The sequence below is a fragment of the Hoplias malabaricus genome, chromosome Y (assembly GCF_029633855.1).
Source record: "Hoplias malabaricus isolate fHopMal1 chromosome Y, fHopMal1.hap1, whole genome shotgun sequence".
Classification (NCBI taxonomy): domain Eukaryota; kingdom Metazoa; phylum Chordata; class Actinopteri; order Characiformes; family Erythrinidae; genus Hoplias; species Hoplias malabaricus.
Genome location: NC_089820.1, coordinates 48221382 through 48235882, shown reverse-complemented (window position 1 = coordinate 48235882; position 14501 = coordinate 48221382). Strand labels below are relative to the sequence as shown.

Genomic DNA, 14501 nt, shown 5'->3' with positions numbered 1-14501 from the left:
AGGACATATTTGAAATATGCAGGGCATTCTGACTTTAAAACTTCACTGCTCCAAAGACTGTCTAACATTCAAAAATTCAAACAGGTTTTTTTGCATAATAAGCCTAGGAGATATATATATATATATATAGATCTCACTCAACATTTTTTTGTGGAGGATGTGTGCTTTTAGTTTAGAAAATTAACAAATGTTATGTTGAGGGTTTACACATATTACTTAGGTCGTTATTATTAATTACAACACTTGCAATGACTTTTTTTTTTCCTCATCATTTGCCCTCAGCATCGCGTGTATGATGATCAGAGGTTTTGTAGTAGTTCTATAAACACTCCCCAGTGAAACCTGAGGAAATAAATGTAAGTTGTTGTTGTATGTAAATGTTGAACGTCCAGTAGAGGTCCTCACTCCCCCGCGGCTGTGACGGACACTCATTACCATCTGAGCACTTCACACGCAAGCCGCTTCTCATTGGCCGTTTCTCGACGCGGCCATGTCGTTAGACCTTTCCACAACTCCGCGTTTGTATTCTAATCTCAATGAAATCCCGGCGAGGAATGTGTTCGGAGTGAGCCAGACAGAGAAGGAGCGTATGAGGGAGATTATGAAATTATGAAATCGCCTTTGGGAGATTCAAAGTGAAAGAACTCTGAGCCGACCAATCAGAGCGCTCGGCCCGCGCATGCAAATGAGATGTGCTATCATCATCACGTCAGCACTGGTGGAACCGCTGAGGTCGCCAACAGCGATATAAACTACAAAACAATTCGCTATTTCACTGCGCCGTGAAACTGCCGCCCTGCCGTTGGAGGTTTTCCCTCACTTTGGTGAGTGTTTCCTTTTCTTCTTGCGGGAGAAACAACGCCGTAGAAAGTGGCGAATGTGAAAACACTGCTGAAACTCAGGTGGCCGGCTGGCTGTCAGTCAGTGAGAGAGAGACGGAGAGAGAGAGAAAAGAGAGACAACGGATGTGTTCCGAATAGAGTTCTGTTCCCTAAGTAGTTCACGAGGTAGCTCATGAAATAACGGTTGCTACATCCAAATATTGCATTATCTCTGTACGGACACAGCATTTATATTTGTAAATAAATCGTACCACACGTCGTCTAGTATTTTAGTACACTTTCTGTGTGTAGAAACCGTAGTTTTACGACCTGTGTAGTGCACTACTTGGCGAGTGAGGAACCATTTGTGACTCACCCACCGTGACGTGCAGCTGGTCTGTAGGGAATCCCTGGTACAAAAGTGGAAAAATATCGAATATACACGATAGTGCTTATTTATTTGTCCCACTTTAAGCGTTATATTTCTTTCTGAGACGAGTATCCTGCGAGTTAAAACAGGATAAACTAACAGCGACTTTGTTGAGAGGGGTCGCTTAAACTCTCCGTGGCTGCGTGTAACGGTGAATGTGGTGAAAACGCTGGTCTGACTCGAGAATTTGGGGTCTTTTTCTTACAAATAAACACCCTTTTTATTAAGATATAAGCCCCTATTCCTTAACAAGAAATCGAACATATTCCTCTCCCTAGATTCATTCACGCTGGTAAAACACAAACTGGTTTATACTGGACCCTTGTCCTGTTTTATAATAAAAAAAATATAAATATAAAACAAAAACACTTTTATAAAGGGGTTAGGAACATATTTTACGAGTGATTAAAAAGTCGACCATAAATAGCTTAAAAATGAACAAGTTACACATGATAAACAGGCTAATATTAAAGGTGAACAGTGACCTGTATGAATGTGTGATATCTCAGTAAACCTGAAGCTGATGGCTTCTACACAGAACACATCTCTGCACATGTTGACCTCCAGTTATGAACAAAATAAGCAGTGAGTACCATGGCTGCATTTCTGATAAATTCAGTTTTCCAAGGACAATTTAAAAATGGGAAAGTTTGGACGGTTTTTGAGGTCACAAACCTAAGGAACCTATCATGTCAAGTCATGGGGTGAATGAAAGCCTCTTTTAAGGCATTAGGTTTTATTTTTCACGGAAGTAACTTTCAAATATGTTACAGCGATGACTGGAAAGATGTTTAAAATCAAAATTATTATTTTTAGTGGATTATTTTTATTTGCGACTTGTATTATTTATTTATTTATTTGCAATATGTTAAATTCAACCAATATGCAGTAATTGTATCCTAAAATAGACAGACAATTTCGTGTTTACTTTTGTCAATTGGAGAAATTGTGAACTTTCTTTCATTCAGAAAATCAACAGAACCTGTAGCATGACCATACATCTCTCAGCCTTTGCACACAGCAGCAATGCTGACTGATTGAGAAGACAATGTTAAGCTTCATCTGAGGATAAACTGTTAAGATGAATGTGGATCTTATGAAAAGCACTGGATCATCACTCCAAAGAACACTAAGTCAATGTTTTACTGCCCAATACAGGGAGCTCTATAGCTGTCCCACTGTCACTTGGCACTGGACATGTGCGGCTGCTTTTCTATGGAAATTATTAAAGATGTGCCTACACAACTGAACTCCTGTGACTACAGTGGCTGCACTTTAAAGTAGCTGTGTTCCTAACTATCAGGAGTGTCTACAACTGTTGGACATTCACTTTTCCACGATAAATAGCATCATACTGGTAGAAATAACCAATAATGAAGTATTTTGCCTGGCTTACAGAAGAGAATAGCTTCTTTACCTTGGGCTTGGCACAGCTCCAATATTGTAACATATGTTGTAGATGTTTAAACATCTATGAATTTACCATCTAGAACATTTTGATGGTTCTCCGCCCTGGTTCATCAACATGAATATGAAGCAGTTATTGTGTTAAAATAGGGACACAGTCCACGCACAATACCAAGAGAGTTGGCAGGCTCAAAGCATTAAGTTCTGTTTGAGCAGATATATGATTAGCTGTCTAAGGATGAGTGATAAGGACCCTATAGCCCTCTGACCAAACTTAGAGTGCTGGAGGGCTGTTAAACTTGAGCCTGTTCATGGTAAACTCCACCTATTGCTGGATGTGGGTTGTTATTATTCACTGGTCATTCTCTCGCTCCTATTTTCGCTTTAAAACCACAGGCTTTAATGTAAAGTGGTCTGTGAAAGGGAGATGCTAGGTGGCAAGGGTTAGAGAGATTATCATAGGCTTTATTATTTCCTGTAGTTCCTTGAGTCAAGGTGAAAATCACCATAATCCCACAAAACGTGGAGCGTGTCAGTGAGTTGCTGATCTGTAAATTGGCACAAAGCTCTGGTGGTAGTTCTGTTTGGAGACATAGGATCTGGATGCTAAACAACCCTCCAAATAAATCTAAAGAATGTTACAGTAATTACTTTGTTATATGCCTTTTACCTGTTGATGACAGCTGCTAATTCTTAGAGTCATTTAAATTAGGAAATTCATTATTTTAACAATTGCTTTCTGTTACTTTAAGGTACACATATTTTAAATGTTGAATGAGTGGATGTCTATGCAGTATGATGTATGTAATGTATGCGTCAGTGACTTCAGTGAGGTGTGAAAAAAGGTGACAGTCACTAATACTTGAAAAAGTTTATCACGATACACAAAAAGCAGAAATAATATCTGATGCTTGGAATTGTCCGCCATGAACACATTGTCAAACCAGGTCAATCTATGCTAACTCTAAAAGTAGTAGATTGGGCATGATTTTGAATTGAGAATTGTCATTAATGATGAGAATTGTCATTAATGATGTTCACTCTTTAATGAAACATGCAGCTATTATTTTTCTGCACAGAAAAGCATGTTGTGATGGAAAGGATGTCCTCATAACCTTACTCTCATGTAATCAAGTAATACAAATATTACAAAGAGACTCCAGCCTGCTACATTAACTGTTTCTACAGGAATCACATCTTCGAGTAGTAGTAAATGATGAAAAGAACCCCTTTTCCTGCAATGACTTGTCCTTTTGTCCCACTATACATTAGTGTCTTTGAAAATGCTGTTGCCAGCTTGCCACCTGTTCCTCTGGTTTAAGAATGCACGTACCATGGGAGAATGAGCGGTGGTTTCAGATCAGCTTTGCCTAAACCCCCATTGTACACTCGAATATGATTTAATGAAAATCTGGTCTCAGTTGTTACCAGTGACAAAGTGCCATCTCTTTAGGTTTCGGGATGAGTCAGAATTGTAAATGAATTAGTGGTTTTGCTTCAATAGGTTTTTACACCAGATATTTGTGAACTAGTGCTAAAACATTAATGCAAATAATGTTCTAAAATGGGCATTCATAGTAGTTGTAGAAACTAGATTTATGTAGGTCTTTGAACACTACACATTTATTGAAATTATTTGAGGAGTATTTGGATTTATGCAGACCCACTGGCAAAAGTAGTTTTGAGTTTGAATTGGTTGATATTGCCTAAAAATATAATCTAAAATTAAATATTTATATATTGAAAGTCTGGGCAAATGAGCTGAAGAGATACACAGAACACATTGGCAAAAACAAAAATATAAAATAAATATTTGTATTTAACCATGTATGCTTATGCTACATTACCACTTATGCACAGCAATGGATGTGTGGATGAACTTCCCCTCTTTAGCTGGTCAACTGTGGGCTGCTAAGTCCATTATGAATGATACGTTTCACACATTCATTGTGGACACATCTCTCAGACACCACTTGTCTTCTGATTGGATATACGCATCATGTTGGCCAGATTAATTTGCATAAATTTAGTTCCGACTCAATTTCTTGCTGCACCACATCCCTGGACTTGGCCCACTGGATCCATCATGAACTTCACAGCAATGTCTGATGGATCCAACACATCCCATTGAAATTGAATGGTCTACTTTGCTGTATGTTGATGAGACAAAGCAGTATATACGCAGTGTTACAATATTGTGCCTACAATATTGTTTGTAGGAAATACACTGTCTGATTTTGTCAGATTGTATGGTATTATAACGTAGAGGGACATTGTAAACTATTGTATTGTATCATTGTATTGTGGCTAACATGATTGTAATAGCTCGGGCCTCATGCAGCACTAATTGTATAAGGCATTACTCTACTGCACTCTTCTAAAGTTTCAAATGTTATGTAGTTGTAAAAATGTCAGTTGTCCAAAAAAAACAAAAAACAAAAAACAAAAGAGGTTTCAGGAAAACCCTGGTAACTGAATTGGTGTATATTACAACTATTTCCAAAAGCTACAATCTCAAATTGAGTTTTTTTTTTACGACGTTGATCCGTACCTACGTTGCGTCGTAAACCGATTTTCGGTGTAAGTCGGAACATACATACATACTGTACGTAAATAACATACTGTAAGCACTTATCCTATCCTAACACCTATCCTCCTCAGTCCCGAGCCACGTAACCGTGTATTCTTCCGACAGGCACACCAAACACGAAGTTCACTTTACGACATTTACAACGCAAAACCACTTAAGTCGAAGCAAGGCTTTATACAGTAAATGGGAAATGTGTCATAACCACGAAACATCGTAACTCGGGACTGATGTAACCTGAGGACCTCCTGTACTTGAAATATTGTGATGTATTACAAAAGAAGTATATCCCACCGAATCGGTGAATGTATCTTGCTTCTCTTAACTCCGTCAGAATACCACAGAACTGTTCTGTATCAGTAATGCAGTGAATTCCCTATAATGCAAAAACAGGCTGGCATGTGACTGAACATACAAAGTTGAATGTAGTTTAATGCTTTTTAATTCACGTAGTGTAACAATGATTATGTGAATATGAATGGTTGCAGGTCCCTCATCATTTTGCTTCTTGGATATGAGTCTACTGTGTTGCCAAGGAATTTCCCCTATGTGCTGGAGGCTTTGTCTTGACTAAAATCATTGTCATTTTTGATGAAGAGGAATATTTTCAGTCTAACACATAGTGAGGCATAAAAGCTTTCATTTTGTGATTACAGATCAGTGTAAATGTTATGTACTTATTTTGTTGCTGTCCAATGAGTCTCCGTTCTTGAGGGTTTTTAGTTTACTACATCATTTGAACACAGCAGCTATCTTTGACATTGTGGTAAAATGTCATGATGAATGAACCAATAGAAATGCTCCAAAATTACTTGGAATAAAATCTTTTTACAACAACTTCCTTTGAAAGTTAAGAAGCCCTTTTCCTTATCCTTTAAATAAATCCTTTCATATGGTGATATATACATTTCTTAATTTTGGTCGATACGATATAATAACTACCAGCAGGTAGTGTCGCAGTCACACAGCTCCAGGGACCTGGAGGTTGTGGGTTCGATTCCTGCTCCGGGTGACTGTGAGGAGTTTGGTGTCCTCCGGGTGCTCCGGTTTCCTCCCACAGTACAAAAAACACACATTGGTAGGTGGATTGGTGACTCAAAAGTGTTCATAGGTGTGAATGTGTGAGTGTGTGTGTGTTGCCCTGAGAAGGACTGGTGCCCCCTCCAGGGTGTATTCCCGCCTTGCGCCCAATGATTCCAGGTAGGCTCTGGACCCACCGCGACCCTGAACTGGATAAGCGCTTACAGATAATGAATGAATGAATATGAACAGTATAAACTTCCTAGAACAAACACAAACATGGCATCGCCATCAAACAAAAACATATTGTCTTTGTAAATATTAATATTTTTACACTAAATTTTAAATTGAGTGCGCTAAACTGATGACTGTGCCCTGTAATGAAGTCAGTGACAGGTGCTGTAGAAAATGTGTGCAAGGCAATGAATAAAGATAGAATCTGTTGTTTCTCTATACTTACATCAGTGCAGATTTGTTGGTATACATGGGGTGTTCCTAAGTTTTCAGTATCGAAATAATCTTCTAATTCTGCAGTAATATAAAGGTTGTAAATAGTGACATTTTCTGAGGGTATACAAAATAAAACACCAGCTTCTTTTGATAATTAGTGATGTTGCAATCACCACGAAAAACAAACCCTCATGAGTATCTCAAGTATGTTGATGAAGACTGATCATTGTGCTTTGCCTGACGGATAATTCCAAGACCGTAGTCCTGCACCCTACAGACCGGACTTAGTCCAGAGCAATTTGTACCTGTTCCCACAATTTGAAGAAAGATCTCTGTGTAAAGCGATTTTCAGATGACTTCACATGAAGATTAAAAGTATTTATTTTTTCATGGAATTGCAAATTGATTGCTAGATCTTACAAATGTATAGAAGTTATGGATTATTACACATAAAAAAGCATTAAAAATCGAATCAATTTAATGTGCTTTACCTCATAGCTGTAAGGGGAACTCATTGAAAGCCCCTTGTATATTAGTTTATATTGATTCAATGTTTGACAGTGTAGAAGTTCCCCATGCTTATATAATTTATTGACAGAACTTTGATGAGCGAAGACAATAAAACATTTTCAATTTGTAAAACTGAGTGATACAGTGCTGTGCTACAGGATAATGCAGTAACAATTGACATATTAAGCATATTTAAATAACGTTTTAACATTTCACCATCTTGGAATCATACAACTTGATTTTCAGTTCCAAGCACGTCCCATTACCCAGTCACATGGACAAAATTCTCAGTTAAAAAAAGCTACACTTAAAATGATACAAAGAATGTGTAGTTCTATGATGCTAAATTCTATTCGCAAGAATACAGTTTCAGTAATTGGTTCATTGTAAATACATAAATAAATTAAATGGTAAAGAAACCATTTTAGATACAGAATCACTGTTAAGTCAACGCCTCAGTTTAGAGGGGACCAGTCTAGTATTTTCAAGCTTAAATAGTTCTAAAGGAACTTGCTCATTTGACTCTGCATGTAAAAGCTTCACATAGGCTACGACTTTCCAATAGCTTCACTTATTCTAATGTTTAACCTGCTCTCAGATAATCTTTGGTGTTGACATGTTTCCTGGTTTAGACAGGTGCAGAGATCTTAGAAAACAAAAGTTACTGGCTTGTTTCCCATTCTGTTGACACACGGGCAAAAGGGGGCTTCTTGTGTGATTTCCAGAGGTCATGACGGGTTAAGCTTCCCACCTGCATTTAGAAGAAGAGTCCTTTAGCAGAATGGGCTGTTAACTGTTTGTCACTCTTGTGACTTTTGTTCTCAGAACTGACTGAGGATCACCACCCACAGAATTACTTCATGACCCTGTTTTTTAAATGCAGCAACATTTTGTTTGTGTGAGAGGCACAGGGAGAGGCACATAACTTAACATCATGAGACGGTCCAAACGTTCTTCTGAGTAAACCAGGAGTCTCCTGGTTTATTTCCAAATTTTCTTTTTTGTTTGTTTTTTCACAGTAACAAATTCTTAACAGTTGCATTTCACAACACATAGTATTCCGTTTTTTTTATATTTGAATGATGGTTGATGCCTCATCTTTTTGTTGATTATGTGGTAGTGATAGTATTAGTCATGAAAAAAGTCTTGCAAAGCTGTTAGCTGTCCCCTTTAAGTACATTTACACTGAACAATCCCTGGATTAGGAACACTTTTTATCTAAACTCACTGTCCATTTTATTAGCTCCCCTGACCACACAGAAGCACTTTGTAAACAATTTCAGAATGTAGTCCACCAGTTTCTCTGCATACCCTTTTATCCCCATTTTACCCTGCTCTTCAATAGTCAGGACCCCCATTGTACCCATACAGAGCAGATTTGATTTGGGTGGTAGATCGTCATCAAACAGAGTGGACAGTAAGTGATATTTAAAAACCCTAGAAGCACTGCTGTGTCTGATCAGCCTGTACCAGTGCAACACGTGGGGACACACCATCGCCATGTCAATGTCAGTGCAGTGCTGAGAATGATCTCCAAATGTTACCTGCTGTATGATGGTCCTTAGGGGGTCCTGACTGCTGAAAAGCAGGGTGAAATGGGGATAAGAAAATATGCAGAGACACAGGTGGACTACAGTTTGTTATTGTAGAAGTACAGAGAGCTTCTGTATGGTCAGTGGAGCTCACAAAATGAACAGTGAATATAGAAACAAGGTAAGTGTTCCTAATCCAGTAATTGTTCAGTGTCTAAATTCAATTCACATTGCTAGGTTTTTGGTCGTTTTAAAAATAATCTATACATTGCATGAATAACAATTTACTGTTAGCTAGTAGTAAATAGTAATAAGGCAGTAAATAAAGCAGTCTCTGTTTTCTCTAAGTGCTAACAGTGAACTTGATGTTGGACAGTGTATTTGTTCATGTGTGGTGAGTCAGCAGGTTGTGACTGACCTCCTTCTCAACCAGTGTTGGTCAGGACAGCCTGTCTGTCTATGTGGCTGCTTTTGTGTTATTTGTGTGTGTGTGTGTATGTGCGTGTGTTTGTTTGTGTGTCAGAGTGAGTGTGAGAAAGAAAGAAATGGCATCTGCTGGTGGCACTTCTCAAAAGAGCATCACAAATCCTAGTATTGCTTGTGTTAATGAAATAAAGGGCTTTCATGTATTAATTGGATATCTGTAATAGACCTTTACATAATCTGTTACGTGATGTATTGTATTAAACTTAAAAATATCCTTTTTACATTTAAGCCATGAAACTATATGGTCTTTATCCTATATACTGTTTAATAATTATATTTGAATTGTCCTTTTAGTTTTTAATTTGTATTATGATTAACATGTATCTCTAAAATTTACAGTATATATATCTGCAATTTTTAAGGATAGAAATATAACATAAGTAATTCTAACCTGGGGCGGCGCGGGTGTGCAGTAGGTAGCGTTGCAGTCACACAGCTTCAGGGACCTGGAGGTTGTGGGATCAAGTCCCACTCCGGGTGACTGTCTGTGAGGAGTTTGGTGTGTTCTCCCTGTTTCCGCATGGGTTTCCTCCGGGTGCGCCGGTTTCCTCCCACGGTCCAAAAACACATATTGGTAGGTGGATTGGCGACTCAAAAGTGTCCATAGTGTGTGTGTATGTGTGTGTGTTGCACTGGTGCCCCTCCAGGGTGTGTTCCTGCTTTGCGCCCAGTGATTCCGGGTCGACCCCACCGCAACCCTGAACTGTATAAGCAGTTTCAGACAATGAATGAATGAATAATTCTAACCTTTATGTTATATTTATAAAAAATGAATGGAAGAACCTACTGGTTAGGGATCATGTAGTTATTAACAGAATTGAAACGTGTTACAAGCTTTTGAAATCATGAATCAAGCTGTGAATCACTGCTTTGTCAAGATTAATACATTCTGAGCTACACACAGTTACTTAAATTGATTGATCTGGTTGGTCAATCTACTGTTAAGTCATAACAGGGGATTTAATGAACGTTTTAATGACTCAGGAATTGCTTTCCCAGCCACTCATGTATAAGTCAGTAATGACTCAATCATTACCTCACATATAACATCTCAGAAATAATTGAAACCATGTTGTTGGCTAGTTATATTATAGTTTATCAGCACCATGTTAATATACATATATCTTATATTTATTTGATTGATTTACCTATATACCAATTTTCACTGATGATATTACATATATTTGAACTCTATAACACTAACCCAGCCTAGCTTGGGCTGCTTAAAGTGGTCTTTGAAAAAATTCCCCATCTCCTCCTCCAATACTAATGTTTGTCCTTCTTATATTCTTACTTACGTACTTTCATTTTTAAATATATAAATTTTAGTAGCAAAATACAGTAATCCCTTGCTACTTCTTGGTTCATCTATCGCGGATTCGCTACTTTGCGGGTTTTTTCAAGGGGGCTTATGGCCGCTATATCACGGATATTGAGGGAAAATCTAGGAAAACAGTGAAAGATGAATTGCCAAAATATTTCATTAAATCCATTAAAATTTCATAAAGTTCTTGCTATTACTATTATTAGCCCATTGTCAGCAAAGAAGAGTGCACAAATCTTTATGATTTTGTTTTCAAGTCCTTTTCCTCTTCTTTTTAGTTCATTTATTATTCTATATGTTATTAATTTGAATAATGTAGTAGACCCTGTGCATCCTCTTGGTAGCAGACAACATGCATTATACTGCACAGTAACTTCTTGCTGTCATATCAATATATCATTTACAAGTATTTCTTATGTACAGTACATGTATTGTTCATGTCCACATCCAAGTGAAATTTACTGACGCTAAATCACAGCTTAGGAATCACTCTATTAAAGAAACTGGTAGGATATCACATGTAGTTCCAGCTGAAAAACATTATAGAATGACTGTTTAATGCAAAGGTGGGTTGTTAACAGTACAGGGAGGGTTTTAAAAGTCCAAATACTTGTTAAATACATAAAAAAATATCTTTCCTCTACTTCGTGGAAATTCGTTTTTTGCGGGTGGTCTTGGAACGCATCCCCCGCGAAAAACGAAGGATTACTGTATAGTTCAGTGATATAGAATATACTATTTTGGCCACCACAAGACAATTGGGCAATTTTATAGCCTCTTTCAAAATTGATTAATACTCTTTGTTTGTTTGTTTGTTTGTTTGTATGCAGAACCTCTGTAATGGACCCATGTTGGCTAACCAATCACTGAAAATCATTCCTCTGGGCTGTCCTTTCTCTACAGTCTACTAAAGAAGACAAGCCTCTATGCAGTGAACTTGTGACTGATCCTACAATGGACTTTTTTGGTGACTCAAATCTTTTTGATGGCTTGCCACAGGATTGCTTCAGCTCTGGGTCAGTATCTTTGGTGGATGAGTTGGATCTAGGCTCAGGATTTGAGCCTTCTCTTATAAATGCAGTGGGCACTGAGAAGCACCCAGGAATGATTGCAAATTCTTTGCCCTCTGGCACCCAACCTGGAGTACACTATAGTCAATCGATGAGGCAGTTTGATGAAATTAAGGTCCAGACCTCCATGGCACAGTCTTTTCCTGGATCTGGAGGAAATAACAATGTTGGAGGACCTTTCATTAGTCAACAGTCCCATTTTTCAGAGCCATCTATGACTCAAGGACCTCAGACCAATGGAATATATACCAATAATAGCCCTGTATGGGGGGAGCAGAGAGTACATCCATACCATCATCATCAGCAGCAGCAGCAACATCATCAACAGCTTCAACAGCGACACCTTAAACAGCAACTGCACCAGCAGCAGCAATTTCAACACAGGCTTCAGCATTGTCAAGGCCAACAGCAGCATCAACATCAGTACAATCAACAACATACACAGCTCCAGCAGGGTCAGCAAATCCTAAGTCAGCATCAGCTACCTGCCCAGCACCAGGTGCCTCATCAATCCATTAATAATCAGAATTTGCACCAGCATACCAAGACATATCAAGAACATCCTAACTTCTACTATCTCAACAATGTCACATCCCATCAAAGCCATCATAGCTCTGTAAACTCAGAGGGGAGTCCATTTCATCCAGGGACTGATCCTGCTACAATTTCTCGATCCAAGCCTTACCATGATGTACCAATCCTTCCTGCAACCTCTCAGCAGCAAAATAGATTCCAGCTGGCCCAAGAATTACAAGGATTCTCTGGGATCCCACAAGTGGATGACAGTAACCTAGGGTTCCAGATGCAGTCTTCCCCTGAAGGATATGTCCTTCCTTCCTGCTCAGCTAGCCTGTCTTCTTCATATTCCTCCTCTCTTTACTCTTTCCCTGGACAACCTCCTCCTGGAGTCAATGCATCTCAGTCACTCTCTGCTGTTCCGGGCACGCTGACAACCACGCGAGCAGCCATCCCGTCTGCTTCCAATATTGGTGGTCAGGAGTCCCGCTGCCCTTTTTTATCAGAGTCTTTAATGGAACAACAACAACAGAAATCTCAAATCCAGGTCACTGGGAGCCAGGCACAAGAGTGCCTTTTTAATTCCAAGGCAGCACAGGATGCCTATGGTTCTCAGATGTTCTCTGAAGGTCTAGACTCTTTCTCTACCACTAACGGCCACTTCTCACAACCTGAACATAACTGCACCACCAGCCAGAATGCAAGCAGTAGTGGATTTCAGGGCCTTGATGAGACCTTGTTGGATCATCAGCATGGAGGGATCGAGGAGATTGTTGAGGGGCACAATCTTTTGGGTGATGAATTGTTGCCCCATCTGGAAGCTTTTGTTCAGGAGGAGACTTTCAGCAGATCCTGGACCAACACAAGACACGATGAAAAATTACAAGTGGAAGCAGTGGAACATGAGGAAGGCATACCTTTGGAGCATTCCTTGCCACAGGTAAGATATGTAAAATGTGGATGTATGGTGTAGGGATTGGCATTTGACAGTTTTGTTTTCATCCACAAAATTTCATCCACAGAATGACAGATTACAGAAGAATATTTTAGTCTTCAAAACCAGATGAGGGGAAAAAAATTAGGTTTCACTTTGATTCTGTAGGACAATGGGAGCAATCCTGAGCTATCAAGGTTAATACTGCTAAGTAATTTTCTTCCTACAGGTGGTCTTTTGCCCTCAATGGCATTATACTAGTTTATAATAGAAGTGTATCTAATATTTTTTTGGCATAGGTAGTATTTAGCCCATTTAGCACCAAAGCTACAGTGTCTCTGCCTTAAGTTTAAAGTCCTTGGAAATGCACCCATGCTTAGGCTCATTTTTGTGGAAGCAAAGTATAAATATAATGTGTGAAATTTATCTTACTGAATGATTGACCTGTATATGTATATGAAATGTCATACACCATTGTTTAGTAATTTCAACATTTGAACAACAGCATAGGACCAAGCATTTGAACACTTGATTTTTGACCTCTGTGATATATAGGAAAACAATAGAATAGAATAGAAATGCTATCTGCCCAAAATTGTTCCCCATTCAGTATATAGTGCAATTTTGGGGTTCCACCATTTTGTAATGTCTGAAATCATAGTGGACATTATAGCATACAACACGGGTACGCTAGTTGACAACAGTAGATAGTGGATACGCATAATGCACTGTGCTGCCCAACCTGAATCCTAACCCTCCTGAATTTTAGTTCATTAAAATTGTGGACTATGTAGTGAGAAATATAGGGAATAGTAGGGATTCATTTCCGACACAAGGATGGTGTCAGGGCTGACATCTTGTCATAAATAAAGGCAGATAGGCCCCAAACTCTTGTGTAATATTTAACTTCCCTGAAGAGAGCAGCGAGTTAACTGAAATAGGGAGCTAGTTCATCTTAAATAGGGAGCTAGATGAAGCCAGCCATACAGGTCTACAGACAGATGGGTATGAATACAGACAGGAAAAGTCCAAGACAGAGGAAAAGGGGAAAGGGTTGGTTCAGTCATAATGATTGTCTTTCCTCATGAGTTGAAGGGCTGCAGGCAGGTAGTAACTGATTAGGAGTGGCAGCAGTGTGCTCAGGACTTACTGAGGCTAAGCATACTTAAGGCTATAACAAGATGTGGGTCAGGCCAGCCAAGGAATACCACAACATGTACTCTGACTGGCTGGAGTGTGGGGGTGGAAGCATGGTGTGTTTGTGCTTTTTAAGCTGAATGTTTGTTCGTGTTTGTGGGTGGGTGGGTGCTCGTGGGAGGGAGTGAAGAGAATGAAGAGTCAGTGGGGACAAGGGAGGGAGATGAATGAAGTGGAAATAGAAAGGGGGAAACACTGTTAGCCACCTCTGCTGGAG

At 39.0% G+C, this 14501-nt stretch overlaps 1 protein-coding gene across 4 annotated transcripts in view; it reads left to right on the top strand.

Annotated features, from left to right (window-relative positions):
• The first annotated feature begins 724 nt into the window (after nt 1-724).
• The window catches only part of LOC136677661 (chromodomain-helicase-DNA-binding protein 9-like), a 91134-nt gene continuing 77357 nt past the window's right edge, over nt 725-14501 (top strand). For 3 of the 4 annotated variants that reach the window (XM_066655250.1, XM_066655251.1, XM_066655249.1), the window contains exon 1: nt 12322-13093. In XM_066655250.1, the coding sequence (XP_066511347.1) occupies nt 12440-13093 (654 nt within the window). In that variant the 5' untranslated portion in view covers nt 12322-12439. Of the gene's footprint in view, nt 825-11397; nt 13094-14501 lie in introns of those variants that run through there. The other variant, XM_066655248.1, reaches the window with a different exon arrangement.